The sequence below is a fragment of the Oncorhynchus kisutch genome, linkage group LG15 (genome assembly GCF_002021735.2).
Source record: "Oncorhynchus kisutch isolate 150728-3 linkage group LG15, Okis_V2, whole genome shotgun sequence".
In the NCBI taxonomy this organism is placed as follows: domain Eukaryota; kingdom Metazoa; phylum Chordata; class Actinopteri; order Salmoniformes; family Salmonidae; genus Oncorhynchus; species Oncorhynchus kisutch.
Window position 1 is genome coordinate 46654848 of NC_034188.2, and position 14117 is coordinate 46668964.

Consider the following 14117-nt stretch of genomic DNA (forward strand, 5'->3'; position numbering starts at 1 on the left):
CTGTTATTTCTTATTCGTTTTTGAAGTTACAAGCATGAACATAGACTGCTGGCACCCTGTGGAAGCCATAGGAATTGCATCGAGGGAGCTAATTTTCAATATGACCTTTCTCTTGCATTATTAAGAGGATGGTCTCTACAAAAATAAAATACATTCTGGATGGTTTTTCTTTGGATTTTTTCCAACCATATCTATTGTGTTATATTCTCCTACATTATTTTAACATTTATATGAAATTCCAAGGGTTTTCTTTCCAAAGGTACCAATTATATGCATATCCTGGCATCAGGGCCTGAGCGACAGGCAGTTTACTTCGGGCACGTCATTCAGGCAGTAAACGTTTTACTGTTTTGGCAAGTCGGTTAGGACATCTACTTTGTGAATGACACAATTAATTGTACCAACGATTGTTTACAGACAGATTATTTCACTTATAATTCACTGTATCACAATTTCAGTGGGTCAGAAGTTTACATACACTAAGTTGACTGTGCCTTTAAACAGCTTGGAAAATTCCAGAAAATAATGTCATGGCATTGGAAGCTTCTAATAGGCTAATTGGCATAATTTGAGTCAATTGGAGGTCTACCTATGGATGTATTTCAAGGTCTACCTTCAAACTCAGTGCCTCTTGGCTTGACATAATGGGAAAATCTAAAGAAATCAGCTTAGACCTCAGAAAATTAATTGTAGACCACAAGTCTGGTTCATCCTTGGGAACAATTTCCAAACGCCTGAAGGTACGTTAATCTGTACAAACAATAGTATGCAAGTATAAACACCATGGGACCATGCAGTCGTCATACCGCTCAGGAAGGAGACGCGTTCTGTCTACTAGAGATGAACGTACTTTGGTGATCAATCCCAGAACAAAAAGGTACAAAAGTACCTAAATCCACAGTAAAACGAGTCCTTTATCGACATAGCCTGAAAGGACGCTCAGCAAGGAAGAAGCCACTGCTCCAAAACCACCACAAAAAAGCCAAACTACGGTTTGCAACTGCACATGGGGACAAAGATCGTACTTTTTGGAGAAATGTCCTCTGGTCTGATGAAACAAAAATATAAATTAAATTATGTGGATATATTGAAGCATCATCTCAAGACATCAGTCAGGAAGTTAAAGCTGGTTGCAAATGGGTCTTTCAAATGGACAATGACCCCAAGCATACTTCCAAAGTTGTGGCAGAATGGCTTAAGGACAACAAAGTCAAGGTATTGGAGTGGCCATCACAAAGCACTGACCTCAATCCTATAGAACATTTGTTGGCAGAAATGAAAAAGCATGTGCGAGCAAGGAGGCCTACAAACCTGACTCAGTAACATCAGCTCTGTCAGGAGGAATGGGACAACATTTACCCAACTTATTGTGGGAAGCTTGTTGAAGTCTACAAGAAACATTTGACCCAAGTTAAACAATTTAAAGGCAAGGCTACCAAATACTAATTGAGTGCATGTAAACTTCTGACCCACTAGGAATGTGATGAAAGAAATAGAAGCTGAAATAAATAATTCTCTCTACTACCATTCTGACATTTCACATTCTTAAAATAAAAGTGGTGATCCTAACTGACCTAAGACAGGGAATGTTTACTGGAATTAAATGTCAGGAATTGTGAAAAACTGAGTTTAAATGCAGTTGGCTAAGGTGTGTGTAAACTTCTGACTTCAACTGTATGAAGCGTATCATGGGTTATTAGAGTTTTCATTAAGTAATAATATAAATAATAACATACAACTTTCACAGTCACAGAGAAATGAGTAGCATAATGGGTTACTAGATTTAATAAAGTAACAATGTATGAATGTATAATGATTAATCGAGTTTAACTTGCTAGGTAGAGACTTAGTATGGACAGAGCACGCCATCTATAGGGGACTGATAGACAGTGCCAGCCCAGAAAGAGATTCTTGTCTCGAGAGCTGAAAAAGGAAGCTCCCTCCAAAGTGTATCTCTCCCCTTCTAAATTGGCAGATGTATTTCATAAAGTCAGGGCATTAGATGTTCATCTTAAAATAATAGACATTTAATAAGTGTGAAGCATAAAGTGAATATCCAACAGAAATTTGAAATAAATATAGAGTGACATAGTTAGGGTAGACAAAATTATAAACAATGCCTTCTAATATGGAGAAAGTTATCATGTTTGTTTTGTTTTGATGTTAAACCTTGCAATAGGGGGAAAAGCAGAACATAGTTTGAGAGTGATCCAAGTATATTAGCAGTAGATATTAAGAATGTCTTCCTATTGGGAAGAAGAGAATCCTAGTTGAGGGAAACAGATATGGATACTCGTGAAAGTAACACAGTGAATGGTAATATTAGTGGTTTTCAGATAGCACTCAATATAAGGTCACATTACGAACAAAGGGATTGAGCATTGGGGCTGATATCTGGTGTTTGGGTTAGAGATACGTTTCCTGTGGAACAATAGATAGCAGCAAGTGCTAACTGAACTCAAACAGACTAAGGGACACAGTGGGGAATTGTGGGACAGAGGTATGAAGAATTGAATAAAATACGTTTTTGACAAGTTCCAATTATTATTACTTAATTCTATAGTTTGGGTAGAACAAATGTAATGTAATCTAAAACAATTTGTTTCCAATACGTGGAACTGTGTCCAGGACCTAGTAGAGTTATTAAACAACAGGTTTCATATTATGACTAGTTTAGGTCTCAGGGACTGTCCGTACAGAACATATGTCAATGCAACAGGTAAAAATGATAAGATTTATAAGAAAGGGGCTCTGGGATGGTTATCTTTAGAAGGTGCCTATTCCGCTTAATGGGACACCATATCATCTGATGTTTCTGAAGTATAATTCTGTGTAGGCATGGCTTAAGACTTCCTGCCCAAGATGCAGTGAACTCAATTAAGATTAAGAATTTTTTGGACTGATGATGTGCAAACTAAGTACATATTTATTTTCTTTCTTCCAGGACTGATGGAATGTCTGCTACCAAGTTTTTTAAAATCATGTTTATAATGTCAAATGCTTTCCGAGGCAGGTGCCTTGGGAGTTAGTATGAAGCTACCCAGATTGAGTTGTTAAGGGAACTCCCAAATTAAGTAAGGCCTAACCATTTTGTTTGTTTTTACCTGCTATGAATATTTGTTAGTGGTGTTTATACTGGTTTAATGTGTGGGGTCTTGTTATTTTGGTTTTAATTGGTTTTTCACAGGTTAGAAAGGATGCACCTTAAAGGGCACACAAATTAAAGTATCTATTGTCAGAAATTTGGTGGCACACATATACATTCTCTTGTTAAGAAATGTAAGGAAAAATCCAATGTAAACCTGATACACAAAATGTTTGAAATATTTTTAAGTAATGTCTGAATTACAGGGAAAGAAACACTCACTTAATGGGGTTAAATGACCTCTGACCTCTGTTATGACTTTCTGGTGAGGCTTGATTACTCTCACTAAAAAGACTAGAGACTTAAATGGGCTGCCCCTTTGGGACTATTCCATTGGTGCAATGCCGGTTAAACCCCAATCAAGTGCACCAAGTAAGAAAAAAAAAACTATTCAACCCAGATCTGTGGTCAATAATGGACCTGTGATGTACAGTATGCACAACGTGGTACCTACACACAGGGGAGCAGGACTGCTGAGGGTGGTAGCACAGTGTTGGGCAGTGGGAGAGTGTTCTGGCTCAGTACACAGCTCTGGGACTGCTGTCAGACGAGGCCCTTGGCCATTCTCCCAGATATACAGAGCTACCTGCAACAACATGGGAAGATACTGTTACTGTTTTTTTTCAGCTGCTCATGCAAACACATTTTTTCTTGAGGCAAGCCGAAATCGGTAGTTGAAGTCTATGCCCCTTCGTCGGAAATGTGTCAACAGTAGGGATTCTTCTATTAAATGTTTGTTGTCTTTGTCTTTTTTAATGCCCCAGTGAAACAGGAAGCCATGAATGGCCACAATACAGTTATTTAAATTGAGATTAAAGAGGTCCTAAACAACCCAAATCATGTTTTTCATGACATTTGATAATATTTGGAAGAAACCAGATCAAAGTAGGATGACCAAAGTAGGAACATTTTTATTTTCTTCTACATTGATAAAGTTTCCAAAAATACCGATTTCCGATTGTTATGAAAACTTGAAATCGGCCCTAATCGGCCATTCCTATTAATCGGTCGACCTCAAAATAGCTAAGTAGCTAGTGTTTTTTTGTGTGTCCACAAGTTTGCACCTACACTGGGAATTAGTGGGGACCTGTGTTGGGAACCCTGTGAGCTGAGATGGAAGGCATATGCATGGTGAGACTTTGGAATCGACTGTTGGATATGCCAATTGCCAGAATAGAATACAGAGCTTGATGGCCTACCACTTTGCGGCTGAGACATTGTTGTTCATAGATATAACAGCACTTGCAGTTGACCAGGGCAGCTCTAGCAGGGCAGAAATTTGAAAAACTGACTTGTTGGAAAGGTGCATCCTCTGATGGTGGAGGTTGAAAGTCACTGAGCTCTTCAGTACGGGCCATTGTACTGACAATGTTTGTCTATAGAGATTGCATGGCTATGTGCTCAATTTTGTACACCTGTCATCAATGGGTGTGGCTGTAATAGCCAAATGCACCAATATGAAGGGGTGTCCATAGTGTGTGTTATGTACACCCTACTTAAAAGCAGGAGTTTTTTTTAAACCTTTATTTAACTAGGCAAGTCAGTTAAGAACAAATTCTTATTTTCAATGACGGCCTAGGAACAGTGGGTTAACTGCCTTGCTCAGGGGCAGAACGACAGATGTTTACCTTGTCAGCTCGGGGATTCTATTTTGCAACCATCCGGTTGCTAGTCCAACGCTCTAACCACTAGGCTACCTGCCGCCCCCTATGTGCACAGGTAAGAGGGATATTGCCCGTGTATTGAAACAGAACGGTATTGCGGTGAAATGGAAGAGGAGAGAGTTTGTAACTACAGTGACCTCGAAGAGGTAGAGAATGAAATTCACTCAATACTCGATTAAAACAATAAGGCCGAGGGGGTGTGGTATGTGGCCAATATACCACAGCTAAGGGCTGTTCTTATGCACGACGCAAAGCGGAGTGCTGGATACAGCCCTTAGCCGTTGTATATTGGTCATATACCACAAACCCCCAAGGTGCCTTATTGCTATTATTAACTGGTTACCAAGATAATTAGAGTAGTAAAAATACATGTTTTGTCATACCAGCGCTATACGGTCTGATATACAGTGCATTCAGAAAGTATTCAGACCCCTTTACCTTTTCCACATTTTGTTACGTTACAGCCTTATTATAAAATGGAGAGAATGTACATTTTTCCTCATCAATCTACACTCTCAGACCATGAGAAACAAGATTCTCGGGGCTGATGAAACCAAGATTGAACTCTTTGGCCTGAATGTCAAGCGTCACGTCTGGAGAAAACCTGGCACAATCCCTATGGTGAAGCATAGTGGTGGCAGAATCCTTGATGAAAACCTATGGATCACGCTGTTTCAAGTTTGTCAGCATTCAGTGGTCATGGGCCAATTTGGAACAAAACTGTTTGGCACTTAGTGGAAACCGAGCATCCATGCAGAGCTTTTTAAAGTACCAGTCCATGCAAGCACTGATACAGGATACCACTGGCCAGCTACCTAGGATCTGGGATGGAGGTTTTGATGCAGTCAAGGAGGGAACATGAATGTGGTCAGATTGGTCCAGGTTTTATTACACTAACCGCAACACTTACGAGCCCAATAACACTGGAGTAGGAAAGGACTCTCTGGAGATGAAAGCTGCAAGTGAGAAGCGCTGGTTCGACGTGCCCAGAGTTCGTGTTTGCCTCTCTGTGTTCCAGAAATTTGCCATCACAAAGCCCTGACCTCAATCCTATAGAGAATTTATGGGCAGAACTGAGAAAGCGTGTGCGAACAAGTAGGCCTAGAAACCTGACTCAGTTATACCAGCTCTGTCAGGAGGAATGGGCCAAAATTCACCAAACCTATTGTGGGAAGCTTGTGGAAAAACGTTTGACCCAAGTTAAACAATTTAAAGGGAATGCTACCAAATACTAACTGAGTGTATGTAAACTTCTGACCCACTGGGAATGTGATGAAATAAATAAAAGCTAAAATAAATCGTTCACTCAACTATTATACTGACATTTCACATTCTTAAAATAAAGTGGTGATCCTAACTGACCTAAGACAGGGAATTTTTACTTGGATTAAATGTCAGTAATTGTGAAAAACTGAGTTTAAATGTATTTGGCTAAGGTCTATGTAAACTTCCGACATCAACTGTACATTTTTCCATCAGCAGACTATGATCAATAATGTCAAATACCTCACTGACGTCTAACCTATTAACTGACATGAACTATAAGCTTGATAAATAATGAATTCATGGATTGTTGATGGCTTAGTAAACATACATACCATGAATAATTGCTTAGTAGATATATGAATGAATTATTTATTCAGGTTAACTAATGCATTACCTAATGTTAATATATCCTTATTGTAAAGTGTTATCTTTCCCTGTCTTTCATATCTGAGGCTAAATCCATGAGTCAGAGAAATGTGACAGGCAATATGAGTCCAGACAGTTGGGAGAAAAACCCAGCTGAGACAGAGACACAGTGAGTGCAATTCTATTTCTCCCCTGAATGAAGGACTGAAGATGCTCTGAGATGGGGCTAAAAAAACAGAATGGAAAGGCAAAGTCACAGGGACAGAGTGTCCTCAGACAACAATGTGACAGCCACCGGGGGCTTTATGAGGAGGAAGCTGCTTCTATTGGGCTATTGTCAGATGTAATGAGTTTTTGACACCTGGTTATATTAAATTATACTTCACTTGATTAGCATCTGCTTGGCTCTCCAGTCAACAGCAGCAGGAAAAGGCAGGGGACAGCAGAGAAGGATAATACAAATTGAAGATAAACTAGGTTTCAATACAATTTGCAACAGATTTTTATGACAATATTCTAGAATCCGCAAAAAGAATATATGCAAATTTTCCCACCAGTGGTGTGCTTCCATCAAATGGACTTGTTGCGGGCAAAAATCAGTGTGTGATGAAATAGTGCACCGAAAATATACAATATACAATAGTTTTCATGTCCCGAAAAAAAAATCTAAACTTATATGTTTCCATCACATTTTCAACTCTAACTCTAGTTTTGTCACAAACTGTTGTGTTAAATAGCAAATGTGCCCACTCTGGTCTTGGCACGTGTGCTCTAACCAACAGCTTCCAGATACAATGCCGGTAGGCTAGTTACATGATGAGATTATTATGGATAAGAGCAAGGATATTTTTATTTGTCAAACGGCAGTCAAGCAATAATCATCATGTCACCAGAATAAGATCCTCAATATGTTTGGGAAAGGAGCATCAAGATCACTGTGCACTCACACCATACTCTGAACGTCATCATAATTTATTTAATCTGTAGCCTAATAAACTGCATTCTTTCTCGAGTCATAGTGGGACTCCAATTCGTTTCCCCCAATATGATGGTTATATCAATATTTGCGCATTAAGACATTTCCACTGCCATTTCTTGCATAATTAATTTTACAGACACAAAAAGATCCCACCATGTCGAACAAAAAATTATCTGTTTGCATTTCTAAAATTGTACCCAGACTTCCTGTTTCCATAATTTTTTAAATATGGGTTTTATATGTGCATAAAAACTGTGGAGGGATTCGTGGTTAGTGACACAAATTATGAAGCGATAAAAACATCTGCTTTACTCCATGCCGTCAAACTGTAGCCGATATTCCAATATTTTACATTTGATTGAATTACTCTTTATACACATTTCCATTAGAACCATCTGAACTCACAGTGATAAAGCGGTCAGATATAAATCTTACCTCATGCTTCAGATCGATAGTGAAGTCAGACTTGAGTGGTTCATCTCTCACTTTGCTTGCGAGCCTGCAAGATCAAATCCCTGTCTATTAGAATTTGCAGTTATAAATATTCTTATTTCCCTAGACCACTAAGAATTGAACAATGATTATTGATAGACTGAAATAAACAGTATAAAAAAAAGTTTTTGTCCAGTAGAGCACATTATTGCTGAGATGTGGTCACTATTCAGGTTTCTAAAGACCAAAAGGGAAAATAGATCTATGGGTGCATCCATCAGATCAAACTGATAGTTCTAACTAGGTTTTAAAGCTTTTTTTTTTTCAACTTATACTGACCAAAAATATCAACGCAACATGCAACAATTTCAAAGATTTTACTGAGTTTCAGTTCATATAAGGCAATCAGTTCAAATAAAAATCATTAGGCCCTAATCAATGGATTTCACATGACTGGGTAGGGGTGCAGCCATGGGTAGGTCTGGGTGGACTTTATCCCAAAGGTGAAGAAGCCAGATGTTACACGTGGTCTGTGGTTGTGAGGCCTGTTGGACGCACTGCCAAATTCTCTAAAACAACGTTGGAATGAACATCCAATTATCAGGCAACAGCTCTGGTGGACATTGCTGCAGTCAGCATGCCAATTGCTCGCTCCCTCACCTCAAAACTTGACATCTGTGGCACTGTGTTGTGTGACAAACTGCACATTTTAGTGGCCTTTTATTGTCCCCACAAGGTGCACCTGTGTAATGACCATGCTGTTTAATCAGCTTCTTGATATGCCACATCTGTCAGTTGGATGAAATATCTTGGCAAAGAAGAAATACTCGCTAAGAAGGATATAAACAAATTTGTGCACAACATTCTAGAGAAATACGCTTTTTTGTGCGTATGGAACATTTCTGGGATTTTTTTATTTCAGCTCATGAAACATGGGACCACCACATTAAATTTTTGTTCAGTACACATTGTTTATAAACAGTGGACTGAAACAGCTTATATTTTGGGTTCTGATCAGATAAAACAGTTGAACTAATCTCACGAGGCATTCATAAGTTATATTTTCCAAGAATAAATACAGTAGTTATTTAATTAATTTAGAAGTAGAAAAAAAAATGGATGTACAAATCACAGATTGCACCTTTAAAGGTAGATGGAGACAACAAGAGTTAAACAAGGTAGATATAGATTAGGACCTGACCTGTCAAGCAGGGGGATGCTAAGGGCCCAGGCAGCAGAGAAGTCTGGGTATTTAAAGATGGAGGGGTTCTCTGCAAAGGCGTAGTGGTGGATGATGGTCGACTCCTCATCATGAAGAGGTTTACCCAGGAACCACTCCTGAGGGATGGATGTGACATCATCAGCATCATGGTGACATTGCTGCTAATGCGCCACACATCTGGGCTGTATTCATTGAGGTGATAAACATTAGAAACATTGCAGAAAGACATTTTATAAAAAGAGCAAACATGATTCCCAATTAGACATGACAAGCAAATTTACTCATGTCTTTGTTAACAAACTACTGCTTGCATGCATACACTTATTTTATTCGGATAAATGGAAGCATATCTCTGAGGGGAGTCTACCAGTTATTAAAGTAGTAGCTGTTTTTAAAGTACCCAAAACTATTCTGGGACTTTATTTGACCATAGTAAAGATGGTCCCTGCGTTAATACTGAATCGAATTGAGTCTAAATTGAAGTCACACATACAGAGTGATTTATTAAAATGAGTCATAAGACAGCCTACATCCTTTCCGACAGCCTACATCCCTGATATAGCGCTGTGCACAGAGCTCAGGGCTGTGTGTGGATGATGAGATAATAATGAATTCTATTTCCCACTTGGAATTGGAATCCCTTACAGGTTCCAGGCTGTCCCGGCTAGCAGATGGAAGGTTCACTTAATTATTATGCATTGTTTTTCAGAGTAAGAATAGCTTGAACCTCTGTTCTCTGTTAATAAGAACAAAACCATTTTTTGGTGAAGGTCTGGTGTACCACCGGGAGGTGTAATTAGACGGTATCGGGATGTACCAATCAGGATGGCCGTTGGATGATATTGGGCTTTGAGTTCTCTATCCCGTGCTTTGGTTTAAAGCCTGTTTCAACTGTACAGGCTTATCAAAAAACTAATCTTTCATCCATAAAAATAAGCAACAAAAACATAATTTTTGAACTCCCAAGACAACAAGAAATATATGTTTGACCGTAGGAAAGCCAATTAAATTGGAAACATTGATAAAAACCTATACAAATTATTGATGGTAACAAAATCCAGAAAGTTTAAGCATTCACTTTTCTACAGTCAATAGGATGACAGGTGAAGCAAATGAAGCAACACATCTTTCAACTGTCATTATCTGGTTTTATCCTCAGAATCCACCTTTCTAAAACAAAATTAATATTAACTCAATAACACTATGGAGGACAAAACCTTCTATTGGCATCCTGTGCTCGTGGTATAAAACAACTAGGTAATCAACCTGGAACACCTGGATCCTGAACCTCAGTGAGTGGCCCTGGAGACGAGCTAGAAGTAAAATGGTATATTTAAAAATAAAAAAAATCTCTCTATATATATTTTTTAAATACTTATTTATTTAACCAGGCAAGTCAGTTAAGAACAAATTCTTATTTACAATGACGGCCTCGGAACAGTGGGTTAACTGCCTTGTTCAGGGGCAGAGCGACGGCAATCCGATCTAGCAACCTTTCGGTTACTGGCCCTATGCTCTAACCACTAAGCTACCTGCCGCCCCAAATGATGACACCGTAATAAACCCTGCATGCATCTGTGCTGCCGGTCAAGATAAAATGTTAACTGTTAAATGTTAATTATTATTATTGTTGGAGTGAGAGATTAAAATAGGCCTCCGGAGGACGGGAGGCTAAAACAGCTCATACTGTGTTTGACAGACAGCCTGCTTTACAGGCTGGTTGGACTGCAGGCCTAGACAGGCCAAGATAGGCAACGGCACAAGGTTCGTGGATGATGTCGGCTTCTATCTAACATTTCGTAAAATTCCTCTTCATGACAGACAACTCTCCCAACAAATAATGAGTTTGGGTAGGCAGAGCTTAAAATGCAGGCAGGAATTGCGTTTAGCTGGAGCAGAGATGGGCAACTCCGGTCCTGGGATGCCAGAGTGGTGTCACACTTTTTCTCCATCCTTAGCAAACACAGCTTATTCAATTAATTGCATTCTAAACTGAAGTTGATTATTGGAGTCAAGTGTATTAGCTGGGTTCCCCGAGGACTGGAGTTGCCCATCCCTGAGCTAGAGCAACAAGTGGATCCGGCAGCGACGTTATCGGTAACACGATTCCTATTTCCAACCACTCTATCCCAACTGATGCTGGAACTTCTACAGATGTGTTAAGCTGGAGCATTGGTATATTGCCGGAAGCAACCTATCTGCCTAGAAACTAGGTTTATATGGGCCCAGATACAGGATCCAACCCAATGCTTAAGGTTGGAATGAAAAATGATGTCCAATACTCACTTTAATTTTACCATAAACCAGGTTGTATTTCAGAGCCGGTATTCTGCTGAAGAGGACCATACCCGGAATAGTTTTTTTCCTTTTCGAAGTTACCAAGAGAGTCCATCATTAATCCCAGACCCTAGTCACTGCTGTTGCCTAGGGTGTGGGTTTCCAAGACTAGGTCCAACCCACTGACTATTACAGCTGCTGAGACAGAAGGCTGGTGCTCAGTGGGGAAATTCCCCTGTCGTTGGCTAAGGAGAAGTGAAGTACTGTGAATACGGTAAGTAAAGACTGGTACAGAGCGGTCCCTCCGTATAAAAATATTATTATTACAATCCTAAGTCTGTGGGTCACTTACTTTTCTCCTGTCAAACTTCCTGAGGGCCTGGAGCAGTTTGGTCACCTTGACGTTAGTCTCCTCTTCCAGAAACACCAACCAGGATGAGTTCTTCCCAAACAACAAGGATAAACTGAGGAAGCAGAAATACTGTCAGGGTCACCAGACCTTTGCACAGCTTATTGAACCAGTGGATACATTCATGACATGACCTCTCAATTTGACCTCATTGTAGGAAAAAAGCTAGCCTGGTTCCAGATTGGTATTACGCTCTTGCCTTCTCCATCATTGTTGTCATTGTTTGGCATGAGAATTCAATAAGTAGTTGGCAAGAGAGCAGAAACAGACTGACACCCAGGCTATCAAAAGGCAGAACAGGGCATACGTTCACGGGCGGCTATAGGTAACTATCATAGTATGGTAGCTATTCCTGTTATACAATAGGATAAAATACCTTCTAAAATTCAAATGGATTAAGTATTGTGTATATTGGTCATGCTGTACTAAATCAATAATACTTTCATATAACCTCCAATATTGCTACATGATTATTTGCAAGAGATGATATGTTTTTGCCTGACCCTAGCAGGTGGAGACTTGCTGTATAGCAGCGATGTGCATATTTTCCTTACAAGGCGATTTGATACGTATCTAGATACGAGCTCCTATAGGATACAAGAACTGCACGTTTTCGTTTGAAACGATTTCAAAGACGTGGGGGGGCAATGTTAGATTTGGTGAAGGGATGGTGAAGCTCGCCCAACATGTCTTGAAAGCTGCATGTGCATGCATGCTTGAGTTGTCTCCGGCAGTAGCTTAACCTATTTATATTCCAGTAAATCACAATTTTCAAAAATGCATTTGAATAAAATGACCTAGCAAATTACATTGGTAGTCACTCAACAAATAAAGCCTAATATTGTGAAGGCCATTTTGCAAACTTTTAAATGCTGAATGTGACTTGTCGATCAGAAATAGGCCTACCTCTCGTTGGTCTGCGCACGAGGCTGCACACAGTGCGCAGTTTAAATAGACTACTGATATTGTTGTTCGGCATGCAAAATGACTCAATAACCATCAACATAATTACATTCTTAGTTCAACACTGAAGGAGAGGACGCAGTTGGCAAAAAATATGAGCGGTATTTTCGGGAAGGTAGGAAGTCATTTGAGGCCCAAAAAATGTTTAACCACCGATTCGTAAACTTTATCGGTGAATCGTTACATCCATACTGTACTGTATGGATGGGAATTACAAGATGGAAGTCTTTGTGAATGTGGGTAATGGCTTGCTCTTTTGAGAGCTGACAGGTCCAAGCACTTACTAAGGCAGCACCGGAAGGATGCTCCAGTCTCCCTCATTGTCTGTCAGACTGTGGAGGAGCAGGACCGGAGGGGGTGTCTGAAAAGAGAAAGAGTGTTTAAGTCAAGCCCAACAGTGGGACCTCTGGAAATCTTTACTTTACAGCAGTAACCTAAAGTAGTATTGACTTCAGAGCAGAGTAACTAAGGAAGTGTTTACAGTAGTAACCCAAGGAAATATTTTCTTTACAGCAGATTAACTAAAATATGATTTACTTTAAAACACTAAGAGGTAGTCTTTCGTTTACAGCAGTAATCTCGAGCAGAGTAACTAAGAAAGGAACTCTTCAATTTAGAGCAGAGTAACCAAAGAGTCTTTAGTTTACAGCAGGAGGAAAGACAACCTAAGGGACCTATGGAAGGACAGTCCTCAAAGAATCTTTATTAGGAGAAATTGTGTTTGTTTAGTTGGACACAGCAGAGGCACAGAAACAAAGCCTAAGTACTAGAGCTGGGACGATAAACCGAACATTTGACACTGACCACAGCGATCACTTATCGCAGGCATTTTGCTGATGTTGTTCATTACAATAAGTAGCCTATACCAGAGAAAGTGAAGCTTGAAATGAAATGTTTGCTAATATGGGCGATTGTTAAATGGACAATTGACAGCTACAACCATCAAACTACTAGTAGTAGTTTAAAGGGTCATCCTTTTATCGCAATTTCAGGCAATTTATCACAATATGGATTTTTGTTCATATCGCCCAGCTCTACTAAGTACCTATAGAATCGTTATTTTAAAACAAACAAACTGTGTGTAGCCTAAAGGTACTCAGGTGTGCAAAAGATTGCCACAAAGTATTGAAGTATTTGACTGCCCTAGCCACTTTCGTGAAAACACGAAACTTGGGTTTCAATCAAACCTTCTCTGATTCCGAGTTGAAGGGCATGTGATGTATTCAGTAGTGGCCTGCGGTAGTCTCGCACAGAGAGGAAAACAAGGGTTCATGACTGCATCCACTCCACTCAGCAGACTGGAAACCAAGGGGGACCATGCTGCTCACAGACACACAGAGACACACATACACACAACCTCTCTCCAGATTGATTTAAATACTCAGGCTACTCAA

General features: G+C 39.6%; 1 protein-coding gene across 3 annotated transcripts in view; it reads right to left on the reverse strand.

Moving 5' to 3' along the window:
* Positions 1-14117, reverse strand: part of LOC109906302 (beta-1,3-glucosyltransferase) — a 132918-nt gene that overhangs the window by 32465 nt on the left and 86336 nt on the right. For 2 of the 3 annotated variants that reach the window (XM_031790360.1, XM_020503949.2), the window contains 5 exons: positions 13008-13084; positions 11704-11815; positions 9054-9190; positions 7856-7919; positions 3600-3731 (listed from right to left, as the gene is read on the reverse strand). In XM_031790360.1, coding sequence (XP_031646220.1) covers positions 3600-3731; positions 7856-7919; positions 9054-9190; positions 11704-11815; positions 13008-13084 — 522 coding nt within the window. The remainder of the gene's footprint in view (positions 1-3599; positions 3732-7855; positions 7920-9053; positions 9191-11703; positions 11816-13007; positions 13085-14117) is intronic. The other variant, XM_031790362.1, reaches the window with a different exon arrangement.